The 21,659-nt window shown below is 40.8% G+C and overlaps 1 protein-coding gene across 1 annotated transcript in view; it reads right to left on the reverse strand.

The window, feature by feature from the left end:
• Positions 1 to 2,430: 2,430 nt before the first annotated feature.
• The window catches only part of MTUS2 (microtubule associated tumor suppressor candidate 2), a 276,397-nt gene continuing 257,168 nt past the window's right edge, over positions 2,431 to 21,659 (reverse strand). Inside the window, exons 9-14 of the mRNA XM_018555472.1 lie at positions 20,591 to 20,696; positions 16,224 to 16,297; positions 14,848 to 14,946; positions 9,495 to 9,614; positions 7,018 to 7,115; positions 2,431 to 2,755 (exon numbers count right to left, since the gene is read on the reverse strand). Coding sequence (XP_018410974.1) covers positions 2,545 to 2,755; positions 7,018 to 7,115; positions 9,495 to 9,614; positions 14,848 to 14,946; positions 16,224 to 16,297; positions 20,591 to 20,696 — 708 coding nt within the window. The 3' untranslated portion in view covers positions 2,431 to 2,544. The remainder of the gene's footprint in view (positions 2,756 to 7,017; positions 7,116 to 9,494; positions 9,615 to 14,847; positions 14,947 to 16,223; positions 16,298 to 20,590; positions 20,697 to 21,659) is intronic.

Here is a 21,659-nt window from a genome sequence, read left to right on the forward strand (position 1 = left end):
TGTTCAAAAGTTGACAAATATCCACTTGAATATGAAATGGCCAGGATGAAAGATGGTTGTAAGAGGGCCACATTGATGCCTGTAGGTGATTCTTGCAAGATTGCTTTTATTGACCCTTATAGACCACCACCAGACATGCTCAATTTCCCTAAAACCCTACCCATCCAAGATTATTTTTTCAAATACCATTTTTTTTACTCATTACTTCTGGGTGTGGAAACCAAGTGATCCAGTGCTGCAGTCTGTGCCAATGGTGACCGGCCACCTTTTTGTGACATCATCGCAGCCTTGCAGTCTTCTGGATCTTATGCAGTTCTCACCGCTGGAAGTCAATAAGTGTCCACGTGGCCCAGGTAGTAAGGTGGACACCCAAAGAAGGATCCTCCTGCTCTACAGTTAAGAAGATGTGGTCATGTGGAAACATTTCTTACATTGGATGTTCATTTCAGTGCACGCATAAAACAATGGGTAGTGACACTTTAAACACACACTGACCTTGGGTTCTCCAACAAGATCTGCCCATCTATGGTAGTAACATCAATGTGTACATAAGATGTGAATAGGATTTAACCAGTTTCTGTAGGTTTATATTCTGTTTCTACCATTGGCTTCTAGATCTCCAGGACTCCGCTAGTGAGGTCTCCTTACCTGAGTTCCCAGCTCCTCTTAACTCAATGAAGAAGGGAAAGCAAGAGATATAAGAAGCCAGTGTGAGACTCAAGCCATGAGAGTTCACCCCTTAAAGGAGAACTATGTGGTTAAGGATTTTCCCCATAGTTCTCCTTAGGGTAACGGGAGGACACAAACTAGCGTCCTCCCATCACCCTAGGCTCAGTATACCGCGAGCTGCTGCTCGCGGTATACTGAGAGGCCGCAGCTGAAGTGGATCCCAACAATTGTGCCGTGATCCGCCCAGCTGCGGGACTGACAGCTGGCTCTGCCTATCTAGAGGCAGAGCCAGCTGTACCCGCCCCCTCCCCCGTCCGTTCCGCCAGTCAGCGCTGGCGGAGCGGGGAGGGGGGAATCCAGCCCCTCCCCTGTCACGGCAGAGAGCCGTGACAGGATCGAGAGGTGAGCGAACGCCGGTATGTGTTCGCTCACCTCCCGGTCTACTGAGCCGACCTGTGACAGTCTTATTGTCACAGGTCGGCTAGAACTATGAGGTGAGTGAAAAGCACTCCCTTCATTGTTCTCCTTTTAAAAGATATCACTAACCTAAACTATTATTACTATTATTTTGTATTACTTCTTTCTCATCCTCTAATGCACATATAGCAATGGTCTCCTCAAAGTATTGCAAACTGGGATATGTTCCCAACTCTAGTGAAATCCATTATGCAGCATCTTTATCACAGTGGAAGAGGTGAATACATACATGAGCAAGTCTAATGAGGCATGGCTGATAAAATGACGATTACAAAACTTGCACTCTACTTCCATACTGCTTTACAGAGAAGAACTCACCAGAAGGTGATTTACATTCCAAAATAAATATTTCTATCTTCTAATTACCTCCAAGTTATAAAATCGCACAGAATCGCAATCAAAACTAATTGAAAATTAGGTGCTTTTTCGCAGGCAGATTCCTATAGACATTTGTGCGTTACAAAATATACAAAAAGAGCTATCATGAAAAGGATATTTCCTTACACAAAGAAGCAGAATATGGAAGATTCAGAAGGATCTAGGTATAACACAATAATGAATTTAAATACAACATAACAGGTTCCAAGCCAAGGGAAATAGAAAGCTTTTAAAACTGTAACTGTAAAAGTGAAGGCCTTATATATACATCTTTAAAGGTCTGGCTTTTTGTGGCTCTCGGTTGAGCAGCAGCCTAGCTCCCTCCAGCGGCCACGTCATGGAAACTTACAAAAAAGTCAAGTCCAAAAGTTGACAATTAACAGAGGGCCTCTACAGAAGCCGCTCACTGGAAACAAAAAGGCTTGACATGCGAGCGAAGCGTTAGATTATTGCGTAGGCAGCATTGTCCTGTAATAACTTGCTTGAGCTGGTGATTGTGTTGTTCTGTCTGGAAGGCGATTTTCTTCTTATACATCTGTATAGATCAGTGTTTTCTCCTTACAACAAGAAGTAGAAACAGAGCGGACACAAATGTCCCTCCCAGTCAGGTAGAAGACATAGGCACGGGTTAGAAACATAGCTGATTGAACAGATCAGCTGCACAATAAAAAATAAAAAAGAGAAAGACAAGCTCTTGTTCACATATGTACAGATAAGCATTTTACGTAAACCTGTAAACTGTTTGCAATCATGTATGCAATAAATATTTTGTATATAGAATCCCAGCATATTGGACTGTATGTAACCTGAAAAATTGATGTGGCTTCTCCGTGTTATGTGATTGTAGTGGAATGTTTTTGTTTCCTTGGCTAGTTCATAATCAAAAAGGGAAAGGGTCTTTCTCTCTCCAGTGTATTGGGAAGGTACACTGGTTTCCGCTTGCAGTCACAGGACTCCACTTACTGCAAGAGCATTAGGACATCAGGATGTAAAGCTTGTCACGTATTAAATGTCATTGTGTCATCTCTGAGCGGAGCTGATTTTAGAGGGTGATAAAGAACTGGAAGAAGATGAATGGTTTATAGGTGATGACGGATGTTTGATGGGGCTCATGGACTCAGCACTCTGGAGCTTCCAAACCAGTTCCTCATTGGTACGACTTAGCCTCTTCTTCTCCTTGCTCTCTTTCTCCACGCTTTCATGCAGGTTGGCATTTTCCACTGACAGTTGCCTATTAGTAAAATAATTTTTTTTAAATAAATATATATAAAAAAAAGATACAAAAATAAACTTTTATAAACAAGCAGGCGTAATAGAAAGTGTGTAGAAACATAGAGAAGTCATATTCATAGATAAAGCAGCTAAATATACATCAGAATTAAGCTGTTTTAACTTCCGAAACTGTAATTCTGTTAAACCACTCTGCAGACTTACCCACCTCAGCCAACAACCAAAGCCAGATCTGTGACCACACTTTTCTCTACTGCAGTTGCGGTTGAGGTTGAATACAGGTTAGCCAAGGACCAGCTACAGCCTAGGGTTGCCACCTATCCCGGATTCACCTGGACAGTCCGGGTTTTGAGTCCTGTATGTGCTGTTTCCGGGTTTCCCAGACACAACACATACAGGACTCAAAATCCAGGACAGGTGGCAACCCTACCACAGCCTGTGACTGGGTACTGAAGGGGCTGTAGCACACTGATGAGGTAATTACACAGCTCTCTCCTCCAATTGGTAAGGGTTTGCTCACATATGAACAAATACAGTAATGCACTGTAAATGTAAGCTGTGGTGCATTGCAAAGCAAAAAAAATAATTGCATCCTCAGCACAAATCTATGTGATGAAATACACCTACACATTTTCTGTTCATTGTCCTGCCCTCAATTTGAATGGGTTGCCTAGTGCAACATGCCACAACACCCACATTACATTGAATGCATTATTGTGTTAGTGGCCATAAGCTCTCTGTGTTAGTTTCATAGCACTGTGCAATTCAGTAGAGTAGGGGTAGCCAAACTTTGGCTTTCCAGCTTTGGTGGAACTCCACATCCCATCATGCATCTGCCTTCTGAAAGTCATGCCTGCCACTGTCAGAGCTGTGCAGTGCCTTTGGAAATTTGTAGTTTGACCACAGCTGGAAGTTTGTCTACCCCTACAGTAGAGTCCAATTGGCTTACGATGTCTTCACATCCTCTTCCAGTCTGAGACTTGCTGGGCAGATGATAGCAAGATAACAAAGACAGACTGAGGTTTTATATTAATAGATTACATATGAAACTTTTATATCTACCTATTGACATGATTAATGTATGGCAGAATAAGAGGCAAGACTTAAAATGTGTCTAATTTTTATTTTGAAACTTTGGTAGGTATACTTATCTACTGGTGGCCATATATGTACAAACCACTAAGAGAAATGATAATGATTTTATCTTAATAGGTAGTTCTATGCATGTCAATCTATAGATGCCCATACACTGCACGATTCTCGTACGAGAATCGCAGGAAATCCCGCAATCGTACGAGAATCGTGCAGTGTGAATGAAGACGTGCGATCGTTTCTACTGTGCGGTCGCACGTCTTTTGTCTAAGGAGCATGCTAGAAAACCAGCCGAAAATCTTATGATTTTCGGCTGGTTTGAATGATGCTCGGGAGACAAATGCCGAAAAATGCGCACACTGCCCGTTCAGTATTGCAGTCATCAGAAGCCCGCCCCTCAGGGGGGCGGGCTTGCGATGATAGCAAGTACGATCTGCCTGTCCAAGATGAGTAGATCGTACGTTTTTTAAAATGACTTTACAACCATCGCAAGACTAAGGTCTTGCGATGGTTGTAAAGTGTATGGGCACCTTATAAGGTTGGTGTTTCCAGGTAGGGAGGCCTAAAAGGCGTTTTATTTACTACACATTTTTCCCTTAGGATAATCACCTAATTGTGCTAAAATAAACCGTTTCATGTGTGTATAATTAGACCTTGTTCCCTTTGCACTCATTTTAGCTTTCGCTAACTACACCCAAGGTTTCATCTGCAACAAGAATGTTAGGCCTTGGTGAAAAAAAAGTTTGTGAATCATTAATTCCTTTTTCGTAGTCCTTCACTTTCAGAAGATAACGGGATTTTAATGAAATCAAATGACAAAACTTTGGTGTCTTTTTCACTTAAAGTGTTATTAAATTCAGAAGGTTTTTAAACTACAGTATTTCAAATGCTGACTAAATCACTTACAATGGATCCTTGATGTTAAAAGTTTTAGTTTCCTGCAAAATCAGCTGGTCCCCTGAGCACTGGCCCTAACATCCTGTTTTAGGGTGGCTGCTTTCCCTTGCAGGGTCTTATGTGTCTCTACAAACATAAAGGGACAGCAGGTGAAAATCCACTCCACAACCCCTGCTCCCCCATCCTCCCTCTTCCTTTATCCAAACTTGTATATGGACAGCTACTGTCATATGTTTAGAAGTGAAAGCGTTTCTAAACCCTAAAACAGAAATCTAATTCATTGCAGATTATCAATCCCTAAATGTAGCAACTGTATTAGTATTTTTCCTGTCCTTGGGTGGCTCTCTCTATGGAGGAGCAATGAAGCCCCCCTTGGACAGCAGCAGAGGGGGGAGGTTTAGATGCTCCTGCAGATTTAGATGGATTTGATTGACAAATTAAATCTGAACTCCAGGTAACAGTTTTTAAGCAGTTACAGCAACATTTATTTAGCTTTAAGAGTCAGAATTAGGGATGCACTGAAATTTCAGCCACCAAAACATATCGGCCTGAAATGGCAATTCGGGCAAAATGCTGAAAGTGCCATCTTTTGGCCGAAATTGCGGTGTATTCCTAGTTTCTCTCCTCCCCACTGTGCGCTGTTCTGCGTCCGCTCTGACACAGCGCAGCATGGAGGAGAGAAACCGTCAGGAGCCGAGCAGGGTGGGGAGGAGAGCATTGTCATCTGCAGTGTGGGGCCTGAGACAGCTGTCAGATGTCACAGGTGGCCAAGCCGACGGCGTCACCGAGCTCTCCTCCCCGCACCACCGGCTCAGCCTCCTGTGACAGCCGATCCAGGATGGAGAGCGGGTACAAACATTCAGTGATTGCTGACTGTTTGTAAATATCTGGACATAGTATGAGTTACTATGTACCAGTTATGAATGAATAGGAAGTGATATACATCACTTCCTGTTCATTCATGATTGTGTACATAATAACTGATACTATCTCCACAATGTATGAATGAACAGGAACACTCAGTATAGAGGATTCCTGTTCATTTATAACAGAGGCTGCAGAAAAAGAGATTAAATGATTCTGTGTCCTCAATCTCTTTTTCTATTAAATGGAAATATCAGGGGTCTATTTAGACTCCTGATATTTCACCGAAGCCCTCAACAGTAAAAAAAAATATATATATATTTAATAAAAATAAATAAATACAAATAAAATATTTGTAAAAATGTAAAAGGTTAGACGTTTTTTTTATTTTCGGTTTCATCCCACCTGATGTTTTTTTTTTAAAGTTTCAGTTTCAAAAATTAATTTCCGTGCACCTCTAGTCAGCATAGGAGAACACTGCTGTAATAGTATGAATGTTAGAGCTCTCTGTCCATCTAATCTAATGCATCTAAGCATTTAGGTGCAGAACAGTGAGGGTATCTTGTATCACAGACTGTTAGAAGGTGAGACTTGGTGGATTTTCAGACTGCGATTGAGGATCCCCCTCGGTCTGAATTACTATTAGTATTCCACAATTTTAGGATTTCTTTTTGCTATAGAAGATGTAGACTTTTGTAGTTTTCATGTGCTTAGTTTGTAGCAGGATGGATATTAATGATTGTTTCTTATCTGTACTGTAATATATTAGCCTGGACCATGTATTGAAGCTAGTATCCCTCCTAGAGTCCTTTTATGTACAAAGGGTTCACCTATGTAGCAGATACTAATTAACCTTGTAGAATCTGTGTTTATGGATGTGTATTTAGGATTTGGAATTTGTATGTTTTTAATGCTATGACTAAGACCTGCGGCAAGGGCTGAAACACGCCAACATGCTTTGTTTTATGCCACTTTGAAATAAAGCATATACTGGGATGATCGCTGTATCGGGTGCTGGTTTCTACATGTATGCAGTCATTGGGGTCCAGCAGAGACTCTTTCTTGGCACCGAGGTACCAGTTGTGAATCTGGTTTGAAGGAGGTAGAGCAGCTTTCTCTCTGTATCAGGAATTGGCCGACATTTAAGCAGTATATGACCAAATTCAGCCATGATTTTCTGATGGCTTCACATGCTTTAATAAATATACATTTCAGCACTCTCTACACAGATGTTAACCTATAAACATTTTTGGGTTATGGTGCTTCTTAGTTGCACTTTATTCTTGAGGTCAAGCCTCAAAAATGCCCCCTAAAATACACTGTAACTTGATTTTGCATGCATCTATTGATGAAATGATTTGTGTACGTCTCAATTATCCTGAGACGTTAGTTTCAACATCTTCCACTGACCTGGTGACTGCAACGTTCTGGTGTATCCTGACCCTCATATCTTCATTCTGCTGTTGGAGAACCTGGATCCTTTCCTCCAAGATAACATTTATTTCAGCCTTAAAAGGAAACACATTTTTTCAGATTAAATAAAACTAAAAACAAATGTTTTCATAGCACAAACCAAGTGGTAATTATAGTGTACTTTAAAGCCACACTCCAGGAAAATGATAGTTTACACACTGTACTGGGTGTACTGGGTCATTAAAAAGCTGGGTGTTAAGTGCTGAAGCTTGAGAGTTATGTTTAGGAGACGGCATGCTGCAAGGTGCATATTTTAAACTTTGCTGTGGTCCTCCGCATATAACACACAGCTTTTTAATAATTTACACACCCAGTGCAGTGTGTAAATTATCATCTTTTCCTAGAGTTTGGCTTTAAATAAGTATATAGAGTATATGTAATGAACCTAATTGTTTGCTGGAGGCAAATGGTGTCTGGAATCCAGCCATATATGTAGTATGTCACAGTAGACACTCGTCCATTCAACTGTATTATTTATGTATTAATATATATTTATTGCAGGTATGTGCACTCACTGGACACTTTATTAGGTACTCCTGTTCGACTACTCAGTAACGCAATAATCTAATCAGCCAATCACATAGCAGCAACGCAATGCATTTAGGCATGTAGACATGGTCAAGAAGATCTGTTGAAGTTCAAACTGAACATCAGACTGGGGAAGAAAAGGGACTTTGAAAGTGGCATGATTGCTGGTGCTATACGGGCTGGTCTGAGTATTTTAGAAACTGCTGATCTACTGGAATTTTCTGGGAATGATCTGAATAAGAGAAAATATCCTGTGAGCGTCAGTTCTCTAAGCAAAAATGCCTTGTTGATGCAAGAGGTCAGAGAAGAATGGCCAGACTGGTTCAAGTTGATAGAAAGGCAATAGTAATTCAAATAACCACTTGTTACATCTGAGGCATGCAGAATAGTATCTCTGAATGCACAACACATCAAACCTTGAAGCAGATGGGCTACAGCAGCAGAAGACCACACCGGGTGCCACTGCTATCAGCTAAAAACAGGAAACTGGGGCTACAATTTGCAAGAGCTCACCAAAATTGTACAATAGAAGATTGGAAAAATGTTGCCTTTGTCTGATGAGTCTCAATTTCTGCTGCTAGATTCAAATGATTGGGTCAGAATTTGTTGTAAACAGCATGAAAGCATGGATCCATCTTGTCTTGCATAAACAGTTCAGGCAGGAGGTGGTAGTGGTGTAATGGTGTGGGCGTTATTTGCACACTTTCAGCCTCTTAGTACCTGTTGGTCATCTTTTAAATGCCACAGCCTACCGAGTATTGTAGCTGACCATGCCCATCCCAAAAGGGGGTCCAACCTGGTACTAGCAAGGTGTACCTAATAAAGTGACCATTGAGTGTATATAGTTCTAACAATTTATGCAGAACTTTACATATATTGTACATTCACATAAGTTCCTGGCCTGAAGGAGCTTATGGTCTAATGTCCCTATCTCACATGCATACATATTGACTAATTTTTTTTAATCCTGATTTTTACAACATACAATCAATTACAACAATTAGATGTCAACATACAATCATAAATGTCATAACTCTTTGATTTTACAAGATGTTGCATCAAAATAACCCACTTTCGGTTTGACGCATTGCGCTTTTACTCTTGTTCAGGAACCGCAGGTAAGTTTCCTGGCATGTGGAGCAGACACTACTAGGTCATCAACTTCGGGGGAGCAACCCATATCACTAGTGGGGTCCTCCGCCAGTTATCCTGAAGGGTGGAGGAGGTAAACAGGGGTGTAGGCCACCTATAAAAAGGAGGGGAAGGTCCGTTGGTCAACCTGAGGTAGAGACCTGAGATCAGACCACTGCTACACAGCATATATCAAGGATCCAGCATTAAAACACCATTTATCCAGCAATGGCTGATAAGGCCATAGATAAGGTCTAAACTCTACCCCCTGTTATAAGAAAGGATCTATTATCTGGCAACTAAGTAAAGGCTCTGTGTTGAACACCCCCCGCCCAGCCCAGAGGCCCCCCGCTAGTGATTTGGGTTGCTCTCACAAAGTTGATGACCTAGTAGTGTCTGCTCCACATGCCCAGAAACTTACCTGCGGTAAAAGTGAAATGCATCCACACGGAAAGTGGATTATATTGATGTAACAGTAAAATCAAAAGAGATATGAAATGTACAATTGTAGGTTTACATCTACAGTAATTGTATGTTGTAAAAATCAGGATAAAAATGTAGTCAATGGGAAACCTATTGATTTTATCAATTGTTTCTTTTAATAATCTTTTTTCAATAAATACAGTTTTTTTTTTATGAATTCAATATGAAGTGTTTGTTTTAGTTGTACCATAAAAGCCATAATTGCAACCTTTTCTATGAAGTGAAAGGAACAGGAAAGGGAAGAATAGGCAATATTAAATGTTCTCACTCACCAGTTTTTCCAGCTCCATGATCCTCTTTTCCTGCTGATGGATTAACTGATTCTTCATTTCTAATACTTGTTTCACACTGGCAAGGTCTTCATCTAAGTGTTTATATGGAGCAAGAGCAATCTGCAACACAAACATTGCAAATGATATAAGGAGGAAACTCCACCTAATGCTCAACCTGGACACATAACAAACCCAGAGCAGTTTTAGAAATCCAGCCAATACCTCTATCAGTCATAAAACATGCAGATACAGTGAAATTTGGAGCTGCATTGGTGGCTCCTCTCTAGCATGTCATAGCGGAGATGGACACAGATATGGCATGACTCCCCCTGGCTCATCAGTTTCAGAACTGACACAATGTTGTTAAAGAGGACCTTGCATTAAAAATTAAAGGACTACTTATTTATTCACGCCCCCTCCCCAACGGCAAACAATAAAATAAAATAAAAGCCTGTGGGTTAAAAAAGTTACTGAATATACTTACCTTGCTGCAGCTTCCACCCGTGTGCCTACTGTAGACGAGGGTGACATCCAAATCTAGTGAGAAAATACCCTTGCACTGTGTTGGAGAGTCTTTGCATGAGATTTGGGGTACTTGACATTCCCTGGTACCTCGCCCGGGATAAGGTAAGTATATTTATATATAATGTTTTTAACCTACAGGCTTTTCATTTTATAAAACTGCAGCATTTTGGCATAGGGGAAGGGGAGGAGTGAATGAGTAAGCAGACCTTGCTTGTAGTACAATACATAAACAGCGCTGCTATTAGAAAGTATAGGAAACATTTTGTCTAGACGATCTTCTTCAATTCTTCAGCATAACTTATAAATTATGAAAGAAATGTAAAAAAAACCCTTTGTTTGTCTTATTAGGAACAGGGCAAGCAAGTCATAACGCAGCCGTAAGGTAATATCTCAGGAGACTGCGCGATAATGATTTTGTCTGTTTTTGTTTTGGGAAATCATTCTGCAGAACCGACCTGTGAGACAATTCAACGTAATGCAGCCTGGCTGTGAATCACAAACATCTCCGCATTAGGATCCTGTGTCCGGAATATTAAAACCATTAAAAGCGCTTTGTCCTTAGGAATTGTCTGCACCAGATATAAAATTCCAGATACCTTGTTTGCTCTGCTAAAAATAACACCATCTCGTTTCCAGTCTATCAAAAGTCACATTCAGCTTGACTAAAGACAGGCCTACTGGAATGATTCAGCATTCTTCTATAGGAAGAAAGCAAATACCCGGAGAAGGTGAACTTTTTATACTTACTAACTGTGCCTAGTTTTTCAGGATACTCCTGAGATTTTAAACTCCAGTAATTTTAAAAACTTACCCTTGCAGAGGGGTTATCCCTTGCACTACAAGGGTTCAAGCATATCTAAATCCAGAAACCACAATGTAATATTTTGCAGCTTACCAGTCCTTAAATGTGCTGGCTGCATTAGTTTTCTTTTTAAGGCTTTTTTCCCTTTATTTTTACCTGGTGATTCAGCTGGAAACACACTTCCTGTCTTAGGGTGGCTCCACTTTATGGAGGAGCAATGGAGCCACCCTTGGACAGCAGCATTGACACCCTGTAAAGAGGGTATCGTTAGATGCTCTAGCATCGGGCTCAAAATTTCAAGTCCTGAGCTACTAGCCAGGCCTTAAAAGTTACTTGCCACAAGTTGCCCCACCTAACCCCTACCTTGCCCCGGCCTTAACTCCGCAAGGTCAGCGGTGTGACGCAGAGTACAGAGATCAGTAACAATGCACAGTACAGAAGTCAGTGGCGCAATGCCGAATACAGAGGCCAGCTGTGTGATGCACAGTACAGAAATCAGTAACAATGCAGAGTGCAGAGGCCCGCGGTGTGTTCACAGTACAGAGATCAGCAGTACAGAGGTCAGTAATGTAATGCAGAGTACAGAGGTCAGCAGCATGACTCACAGTACAGAGGTCAGTAATGTAACACAAAGTGCAGAGGTCAGTGTGACGCACAGTGCAGAGGTCAGTGTGACGCACACTGCAGAGGTCAGTGACGCACAGTACAGAGGTCAGTGTGACGCACAGTGCAGAGGTCAGCAGTGTAAGGAAGAAACAAAAGGGACAGTGCACTTAGCTGATGGTATTCAGGTGCCCTCTTCTTTCTCCTGGTGGTGGTCGTGGGTGGGGTGGGGGGTGCGGGGCGGTACAGAGATCCTCCATGTACCCAGATAAAAGTTTATTTTCCTGATGCATAACTTTCTGGCCGTGTGTCTCACTGTCTCTGCAGCCTATGGCAGCTGAGGTGGGCGGAGGAAGCTGCAGAAGACAGCCGAAGGGAAGACAGCCGAAATGAATGCCATCGAGGGGGTGCGCCGCCGGCAGTACCAGGCATGGGACACTACCGCTGTGGCGATTGCTCGCTTCTGTTCTCTCTTCTCCTCCTCGGCCGCTCTGTAGCTGCAGCTATAGAGGAGGAGAAGAGAGAACAGGAGCAAGCAATCGCCGCAGCGGTAGTGTCCCATGCCTGGTCCTTCCGGCGGCGCACCCGCCCGATGACACACTCGCCACCCCTGCAAATTTCACTCGCCAATTGCGAGGGGGCGAGTGGAAATTTTGAGGCCTGCTCTAGCAGATTTACATGGATTTGACTAACAAATTAAAAACAAACTCCAGTTAATGCTTTTTAAGCGGTTATAGCAACTGTTTTTTTCCTTTTGGCATAAAGGTTTTAGATATGTGAATACCAGCTGACCATTGCAAGCACCCCTGTAAGTGTTAAATGCTTTGTCTCAACCTTCTAGCTACCATTTTTGCTGGACAGCTTGGTCTGTGGAATGTCCCTTTTTATCTTTAGGTCTAATGTAAGTCAATAGATCTGCATTAGTCGTGATAATATCAGCAAGCCCTTGAGAGAAGAGGCTGCAGGGGGCTGTGGGGACCACTCTAGCAGCATAGCAGGACTGAGGATCAGATGAGTATATCTGCTTTATTTTACACCTCTAGACAAAACGAGCACTTAACCCTTGAAGCGCAGTGGTAGCCCCATCTTAAGGATGGTTTTAAAATTCCTGAAGTTCTTTTTTAAATATCTGTCCCGTGAAGCTTTGGAATCTTTTATAACAGTTAAGCCAGGGGTGGACGAATGAATATGGAATTCAGGAGCCAGTCTGTCCAGTCCAGCAACCAGTAAGATTTTTCTTAGGAGTCACCTCCACAGACCACAACTAGAGAAAACCTCAAGGCGTAGACACCAGCTATATTTTTTAAGAGCTTTGGTAACCTGGCTACTGAAATTTGTCAAGCCCTGGGTTATGGTTATAATTAATTTCTTGTTTACTGCAGGGAAGATGTAATATGCAACTTTCTTAGTAGAAGGGAGTTATTTGGAAATTCAAAATATTCAACTATACAGGCTTACTCAATAAGTCAGCAAAGAAAGATATGACAACCAATCAGAAATCAGACAATAATGAGAACACATCTTCAGTAATGGGACCAGAATCAGCTGGTCCCTCCTTCCTGTCCTAGTGACCCCTATTTCTTGTTTGGGTGTCACAGAGACAGGAAGTGAGGAAAAAAATCCCTGAAATGGAGTCACAGGAATAAAAAACACAGGAAGTGTTAATTTCTCATTCTATCTAAAAAAATGTTTTACAAAAATTATTGGCTGGAGTTAGGTTTTTCAACTTTGGACTCATCAGACCAAAGACCATGCTTACTGTGTCTACCATTTTTCATTTGGCAATTTCCAGTTAGATTTGATATTAATTTTTACAACACCCTTCCTCAAAGCCCCGGCTTTGCCTGTAGTTGCTCCAAGTCCATTTGTGTCCTTTGTCAGGGGGCTTCTCTCCAGTTAGATATATTATTATTATACCGAATTTATATAGCGCCAACAGTTTGCACAGCGCTTTACTATATATACTTTACCTAGGAAGCTCCGGCAAATGCTTGAAACATCCATTGCACATGAATACAGATGAAGATCACAACTACAAAGTGTCTGACCTGATACATGGCAGGGGTTGGGGATTGCTAATTTGAGGCTAAATAAGAAAAAGTGAACTATGCAGGCAAGCAGATATTTTAAGGGCTAATCTATCCATCTCAATGAGTTCCAGAGAGATAACAAAGAGACTTCTGAATAACTTATGGCATAACATTATTGTAACAAAATGAAACAATAAGAATGTCCTTGGCACTTCTGACAAGCCTGTTCTGCATAAAGCCGGATTCTGAGAAATGATGTTATATATTTGTTCCAGGGAGCACAGTAACAATACAGTAACAGGAGATCTCTGTACTGATCATTCACTTTGACTAACAGCAGTTCTCTAAGTCCTGTCATGATCAGAAGACAAGTGAAATGTAGGACAACGCTTTGTAGATATTTTAAGGCTTTGGAAAAGTCTTTTTTTTTGTGTCTAAAAGCTAGACCAGTCAAGTTTGCTTTTGTCAAATCCCAGAGAACCCAATCACCAAGGTTCTGTGTTATGCCTCTCAGAGACTCTATAGGTCCTACCTGGGCACATTTCCCTGGCATACAAATTTGTCACTACTGATTCCTGTATAATAAAGAGGCAATACAGTATTTGCTTTAGACCCATAGGTACATGGAGAACCACCAAAGACTAGAAGGTAATGGAGGTTGAATGTTAGGCTTACATGAACTCGTCTTTCAAACCCCTGGTAATCGTATGTTTTAAAAAGAACAACCTACAATCTGTCCTATAAATTTACATGACGAATGTGATTGTGAGCTGCCAGGACTTTTTTGCACAGATGTTCATTAAATAGCTGTGGACCCGTGTACAAGGTACAGCCAAAAAAAGACTTCACCTAAGCTCCTTAGCTTGGGCATACCTCTTACACCGCAGGCTTCCCCCGTCTGTGGTTACTAAACCTTATAGGTCTTGCTCTCTATTTACACTCTGTGTAAAAATAGCTTGTAGCAGTATTTTTACTACAATGTATTTTAGTAATGGCACTTTTATGTGCAGAGGAAGAGTCCCCTTTGATCTACAAATAGTGCCTTGGACACGCAAATCATACCCTCACAGTATGTACAATGTTCTGACGATGCACGTGAAGACATGTGTACACAGTACATGCAGTGAATTTACTAATAAGTGTGGCTTGCAATGGTGTGTATGCTATAGTGTCTGAACATGTGATGGCTAACTGGTGGCACACCTATAACAAAAATGCAATTATTTTTCTAATATCTTTGGGTGTATTGAACCATTGCTAGGAGTGCACATGTTCTATCATGTCTGTTTCAGGTCATGTGACTATTGTACAGCAAACAATATCATATAAAGACGGGGCTGGAAAGAGGCGAGTAAAAAATGTAATTGTTGATAAAGATGATAAAAGAAATTACCTCTAGCTGTTCCTTAGTGCTCTTCATTAATGCTTCCTCAAACATCTTTGCCCGGTCTCTTAATGAATGATTCTGGAACGTCAAAGTATCAACCTGATCCTGTGAGGAAAACAGGACTTTATGAGAACATTAACAGTACCATTACAGTCCAAAACAATATGCACAAATATATGCAGATATGTCCAATGCAAGCTGCCAATACCAGACCAGAATTCATCGTGTTAGGCAGTCTATGGGAATGGGGGCTTCTCACTATTACTATAATAATGGGGTCTTTTTTTTAAGTGTGCACACTCTGATTCCAATAAGTACTATCCTTGTCACAATCCTTACCGATATGTCCCTTGTAGTGGGGGTGCTTGCAGTGGCTGCGGATGGCGCCGCGAATGTCAGCAAGATTGTAGAAATGTCACCAGCACACCAATCCTTTTAAGATAGCAAAAGCTTCATTTATTGAAGTTTTTTGTCATATGACCAAACAAGCGCTTTCGGGACCACACAGGTCCCCTTCATCACTGTACAATTGTCAATGCTAAAGCCTGATGAAGGGACCCTGTGCGGTCCCGAAAGCGCTTGTTTGGTCATATGACAAAAAACTTCAATAAATGAAGCTTTTGCTATCTTAAAAGGATTGGTGTGCTGGTGACATTTCTACAATTTCACACTCTGATTCCAACACACCATCCAATACCCAACAGACACTTATCCACATTCAATTCCAAAGGGCAACTATATGCAAATAATTTTCGATTTTAACTTAATATCAATATATTCAAAAGTTGATAGTGCCAATGTCTGCACTGTTCAACGAAGAGCTATTCTTTCTTTAGTGCATAAGTGTAAAGATGTACAAGGGTACACCAGGGTACCCAGCTTCTTATTTCCATTCTGATTATTGATGCCTTCCTTAGGCATATAACTGCTACAATGTAATTTACAGCCATATGCATTAAAAAAAAAAAGTTAAAATGGTCTTGATAGACTGCTAGGTTTTGAATCAAATATTTTTATTGATTTTAACATAACATGACATTTTTGCTACGACAGTGGGTACAAGTGATTACAGCATACAGCACGTGATGCAGGGGAGTGCTAGGTTTTGAAGGTGCTGGCACATAGGCTCACACAGGAACTTCCTCTGTTATGGTGAAGGGTCTTAATATGCAATAGTGAGATTCAATATTCATAGCATTGTAAGCATTATAACTAAAAATATCTTATGCTGTCAGTTAGCTTTACACATATAAACTACGTACAGAAGGTGTATGTGTTAAAGTCTACCTGGGCTATTTTTTTATAAACTGGTGCACCAGCTGGTGCACGTAGAACTCCTATAACGTAAAGCCTTTGTGATTCTTTGTATTACACACACTCACCTGTAATGATAGTCGCAATATTTCAAAACCATCTTCTAGCATTTTCTTCTCCAGCTCATGATTTTCTTTCAACTCTGTATAAAAAGAACAGGCAACACACCGTAACAAGACAGTTTTCTACTATGATGTGATGGGATTTGATTCTGTATTAGGACTTATATAATATACCTGTTTTAAGAAAAAATATTGTAAACAAAATATTGCTCAATTTTAATGGTAGAATACTGATGAAAGTTTATTACTGAAGTGGACTGACCCTTTTATAGACATACAGTATCTATGCTTTCCACTAGAGGGCAATGTTGACTAAAAATGTTATTAAGCTGATAGACTATCAAAACCCAAGAACAAAAATGTGATACATTGCAGTTTAAACATCAACAACACTTTCAGATCTCGACCTTTACATACAAGTCTATTGAATACAAAAGCATCTAAAACAGGTCACATGCAGGTCAACTGCACCTGTAGTTAATTCTAAAATATCTCAGAAAGCTGATGTCAATGCATGCTGCATTTCCCCATCAAAGCCCGTGGAAACAGGCCCTTATACATGCACAGGCAGCTGTTGTGGGGGGCTACACATTGTCTTACAAAATGCTCCAGCCTCTGGTCTACCATTCCAAGGTTTGACCTACAGTTGTGCTATGTAACAGCTACTATGGAACTCTATCCAAGTTAAGTGTACCTGTTGCTGGGTTTAAAGTGACATTAAAGTCACAACCCCCCCCCCCCCCCACTTCTTTCCTGTAGTTTTCCGGAGTCTATCCAGCGTTGGTGCCGGTCTCTGAGCCAGAGCTGACTGCTGTGTCTTGTGTCCCACGTTTATGTCCGCTTGCACGCTGCCGGCTGCGTGCATTGACTTACACTGTGTCTCTTCTATTCTCCCAGCTGAAGATCTCTACTGCTCATGCGCCCGCCCCATGATACTTCACGGCTGCTCAAGAGTCTTCAGATCTTCAGACAGGAGCGATCGGCGGAGACACAGGTAAGTAATTACCTATTTGGTAACTTTAAAAAAAATTTTTTTTGCATATATCTACTGCTTTCTTTGTAGTAGATATATGCAAAAAAACAAAAAAAAACAATGAAGGTTTAATTATACTTTAAGCAACAGTCATATTATTAACTCCCTAGGAATTTATAACACCTGGATAGCAAGGCTACTTTTTGGTTTCAGTCCAGTACTGTTGGTTAAGTTTACAATCATTCAGTTATAATGTGTGGTAAGTACAAAGCCCATCTACCCTGGTCAAGATTCAAATTTCTGTTCCATAAATGTCCCTTTTCAGTGCAACTTTAATATTACGTGGTGGTTGTGGTGGTATGGATTTAGGTCATTGTCTACCTCCCATTGCCTAGATGGATTCCTATTACAGTAAACCCTTAAAAGTCTGCCCTCCTGCTTCAATGCTACCAAACAGACCTATTACTCTCATTAACACCCTCTTATCCAGTCATCATCAACTCTTTTCTACCTTTAACTCGCTACTTTACCCCCCACTGCCTCCTCCCATTAATTCATTTACTGCCCATGTGATTGCAATTCATGATGAGATCACCACATAGATGTCCAGACATCTAACCCACCTACACCACATTCAATACCTTCTTAACTTGAACCTGTTAACTCAGAGATTGCTGAACTTTTTTCTGAAGCTCAACTAATCACCTGCCGCTTGAACCCAATTCCATCACAACTACTCCATTCACCCTCTTGCTCTATTCTATGCTCACTAACCCACATCTTCAAAGTTTCCCTCTCTACTGCCATCTTCTCCACCCCTCAAAAACATGCACTTGTCACCCCATACTAAAAATCCCTCGCTGAATTAGCACCTTCTAAACAAATGACACCACAAACCTACTAATATACATCTTTTTATCTTTCGCCTCAACTATTGCAACTCCTTCCTTCTTGTCCTACCTTTACACAGGCTTTCCCCTCTTCAGTCTATCCTGAATGCTGCTGCCCAACCTATTCACCATACCAACCATTGAGTGGCTGCTACCCTCCTTTGCAATGCCTCCACTGGCATCACCCATTAAATAAAATTCAAAATACTAACAGCATACAAAGCCATCCACAATTCTGCCCCATGCTACATAATCAACCTTGTGTCAAATTACCACCCAACTATCCTCTCGGCTCTTTAGGCAATCCCTGAAAAACCATCTCTTTAGGGAAGTCTAGCTCGTCTTCACCTAAAACTGTACTTTTACTTTCTCCATCAGCTCATCCCTCACATTTATTCCCTTTTGTACCACTTATGCCTCCCGTTTAGATTGTAAGTTCTCAAGAGCTGTGCCCTCCTAACACTCTTGTATCGAATTATATTGTAACTGGACTGTCTCACTTTATTTTGTAAAGTGCTGCGCAAAATGTTGGCACTATATAAAACCTGTATAATAATAATTATTATTATTGCTATACCATCATTTGTGTCAACATTTTCCACCATACTGCAATACACTCACAAAGAGCAGCACTATATCTACTGCAGCTATAAATGTTACATGGTAAAAAATTGGAATTTCAGAAACAACAATGAGACAGCCAGATCTATTCTGGGGGAAATCCCCGAGGAGACATTAAAATAAGGCCCAGTGAGACCATCAGAACAAGACAAGCAGCTCATCCATCACTGCAGCTTCATCTGTCTCACTGCTGTACATTATATACATTCTACAGTCACAAGCACACATTTACATTCTTAATATATTGCGGCAATTATCTTGTCATTATAATAAGAAGTCTAATTTATAAAATCACGGTCTTAAGATTTAAATTTTCCTACAGTAGCTTGAAGGTTACAGAGAGCAGTAAACATAGGTTGGCATCTATAGACATGGATACAAGTATAGCGATGTCACTGCATGACCAGTGAAATGTCCTCAAGAAAAATACAGCAAGTCCTGTTGCCTTGACTTATTTTTTACAGATGCACTGCATATACACACTCCCTATAGAGGGAGTTTTTTCCCTGTGGTAACACATACATAGTTGAGCTGAATGGGCTTGTGTCTTTCTTCAACCTGAATAAGTATGTAACTATTTAACATGTGATGTTGCAGCTAATGCTATTAAAATGCTGAAATGCTGTGTCCACGGTGACCCATATTCAAACATCATGTGCAGGGGTGGGTCCGTGTTCCCTGCTGACCCGGATGAGAGGCTAACACAAGACAACTTTCATGTCCATAAAGTATGTCTGCACTTTTAAGGCTTCCATTAGTATTATGGATTAAAGGATAAGATAAGAATTCAAGATTAGTGTTAAAGTAAATTTAAAGTCAAAACTTTTTTTTAGATTTGATGAATGGAGAGGGATTAGAACACCTGTCAGGTTTTATTGTCTATGTCTCTATTAGGAAAATTTAGTATTGGTCCGGGTGACCATTTTTCTCACTTTAGAGTGGCTATGGCACATGAAGTTAAAGGAAATCTCCCCAGAAAAACATTTGCTTCCAACACCGCACTTTAAAGGATGGGGGTATGTTGGAGTGCCTATCCCTTTTCCCTGTACCACTTTGAAGAACCAAAGTGCCCATCAAGACTTTGCAAGAAAAGGCAAAGCCTAGCAATGCAATAGGCACTGCAATATAGACAAGAACCTAGCCTTACTAGGTTGTCTTGCTTCGCTTTGAGACTAAATGAATAAGAAAGAAAATAAACACTGGAAGTAGGATAGCCAGGTCACATGACCTGTCAAAAGTCATGTGACTGTCTACTTCACTAATCTGCATTATGCACACCCCAGACTGGGACACCCATACTTTACACTGTGGCTATCATTTAAGACTCATAAAAATGCAGGTGCAGTGTAGAGTAAAAACTGTGGCGTAAACTGGCACAGAAACAGATCTAGTGTCACTTGAAGAGATGGGTCTGAAGCTGTTGAGGTCAGCAACAGTACATGTGGCATGTGGCAGGGACTGACAGATCACAGAGGATCCTAGGGCTTTCAGCAGTGTTGGAGGATACTGTAGAGAAAACATGCTCCAGTCAGGAAGATTAAGACTCCAATAGGCACATTAGCAGGTTTGTTGGAGCTGAAAGTAGAGCACCTGGAGACATCACAGCTACGCCATATGGGAAAGTCAGATTCCTGGAGGCAAAGGTGGTGAACTGTTCCAGGAGAGCAATGGCATAATGGCATTGTATGCACACAATGGTCTAGTGAGCTAGGAAGAATGTTCCAGAGACCTTTTCTTCAGTGGGGCCCTCTAACATCTATGTCTTCTAAAGAGTTTCTTACAGACTTTTTTAGATATGTGATAAACCATCTTATAGGGCACCAAAATGACTCTCAGTTCAATTTTAGCATGTTACCATATTAACTGAAAAATGAAAACAAATGCTTTACCATGAACACTCTTCTCATGATCTTCATGGATTCCGCTCACAGAGGCTGAATGGCAATATTTTATCTCCAGCAGAGAAGCTTCATGGATTGCAGACATGTCTTCAATCTGTGTATAAATATTAATAAAAAGGCAATGCCATTGATACAATGTAGCATTATTCATGTTACATTTATTTTTTTAAAGCAGTGAATGTGACTTTCAAACTTTCACTGGGGCTGAATCAATCACTGCTATTTAACACAAAAAACGAATCTGCAGTGAATGTTTAGGGAATGTCATTCACTGCTTTATATATGGGCCCCCATAGGTTCACATTGCTGCTAGAGAACTAAGTATATGAAGACATCTCTTATACAGTATATAACGTGATAATGACTTTGAGACAATTTTATTTAATCTTTTAAAGGTTTATAATTTTTAGACTAATGTTTTATGAACTGTTTAATTACATAAAACCTGAAAATAAAAATATACTACAGAGAGAATGAACATTTAAATCTTCTACCCCGTGTCTTTAACAGAAACCCCATAATTACATTGAATAATAACATTGAACAGCCACAAAACACATGTACCTTGCATACATATGCATACAACCATGTTTGACTTCTGTCTGCACTGTCCAGCAATCAGCATTGGAAAACTGTCCGCTATTACCAGGAATACCAAGCATTTCATGGTGTCACATAGCCCTCTTTACACTATCGACATCCTGTGATTGCAAAGCCTGACTAGAAAGTGCTTGAATATGCTTCCTCTGTGCCCTGGTGCTGTCAAAGATGTAGATAGCATGAGGGGGGTTGAGCAACACCATGAGTTACTGTTGTCTCTGGTAATAGCCATCAGTTTACTTTACAATACCGATTGCTGGACAACCTAGGCATTGTTAACAGCTAGCGGGTGGCTACAGCTAGTGAATGACACTACAAGGTGTCTGCTTATGCCTTTGTTTTCCTGAGGGATGATTCACACTATAGCATTGTGTTAATTGTGCAATACCATCTGATTAATGCACACGATCACACAGTGTTGTCGTGTGCTAGGTGCGTTATGTTGCCATTTATTTAA

The sequence above is a fragment of the Nanorana parkeri genome, unplaced genomic scaffold (genome assembly GCF_000935625.1).
Source record: "Nanorana parkeri isolate BGI_ZX_2015 unplaced genomic scaffold, ASM93562v1 scaffold198, whole genome shotgun sequence".
NCBI classification, from domain to species: Eukaryota; Metazoa; Chordata; class Amphibia; order Anura; family Dicroglossidae; genus Nanorana; species Nanorana parkeri.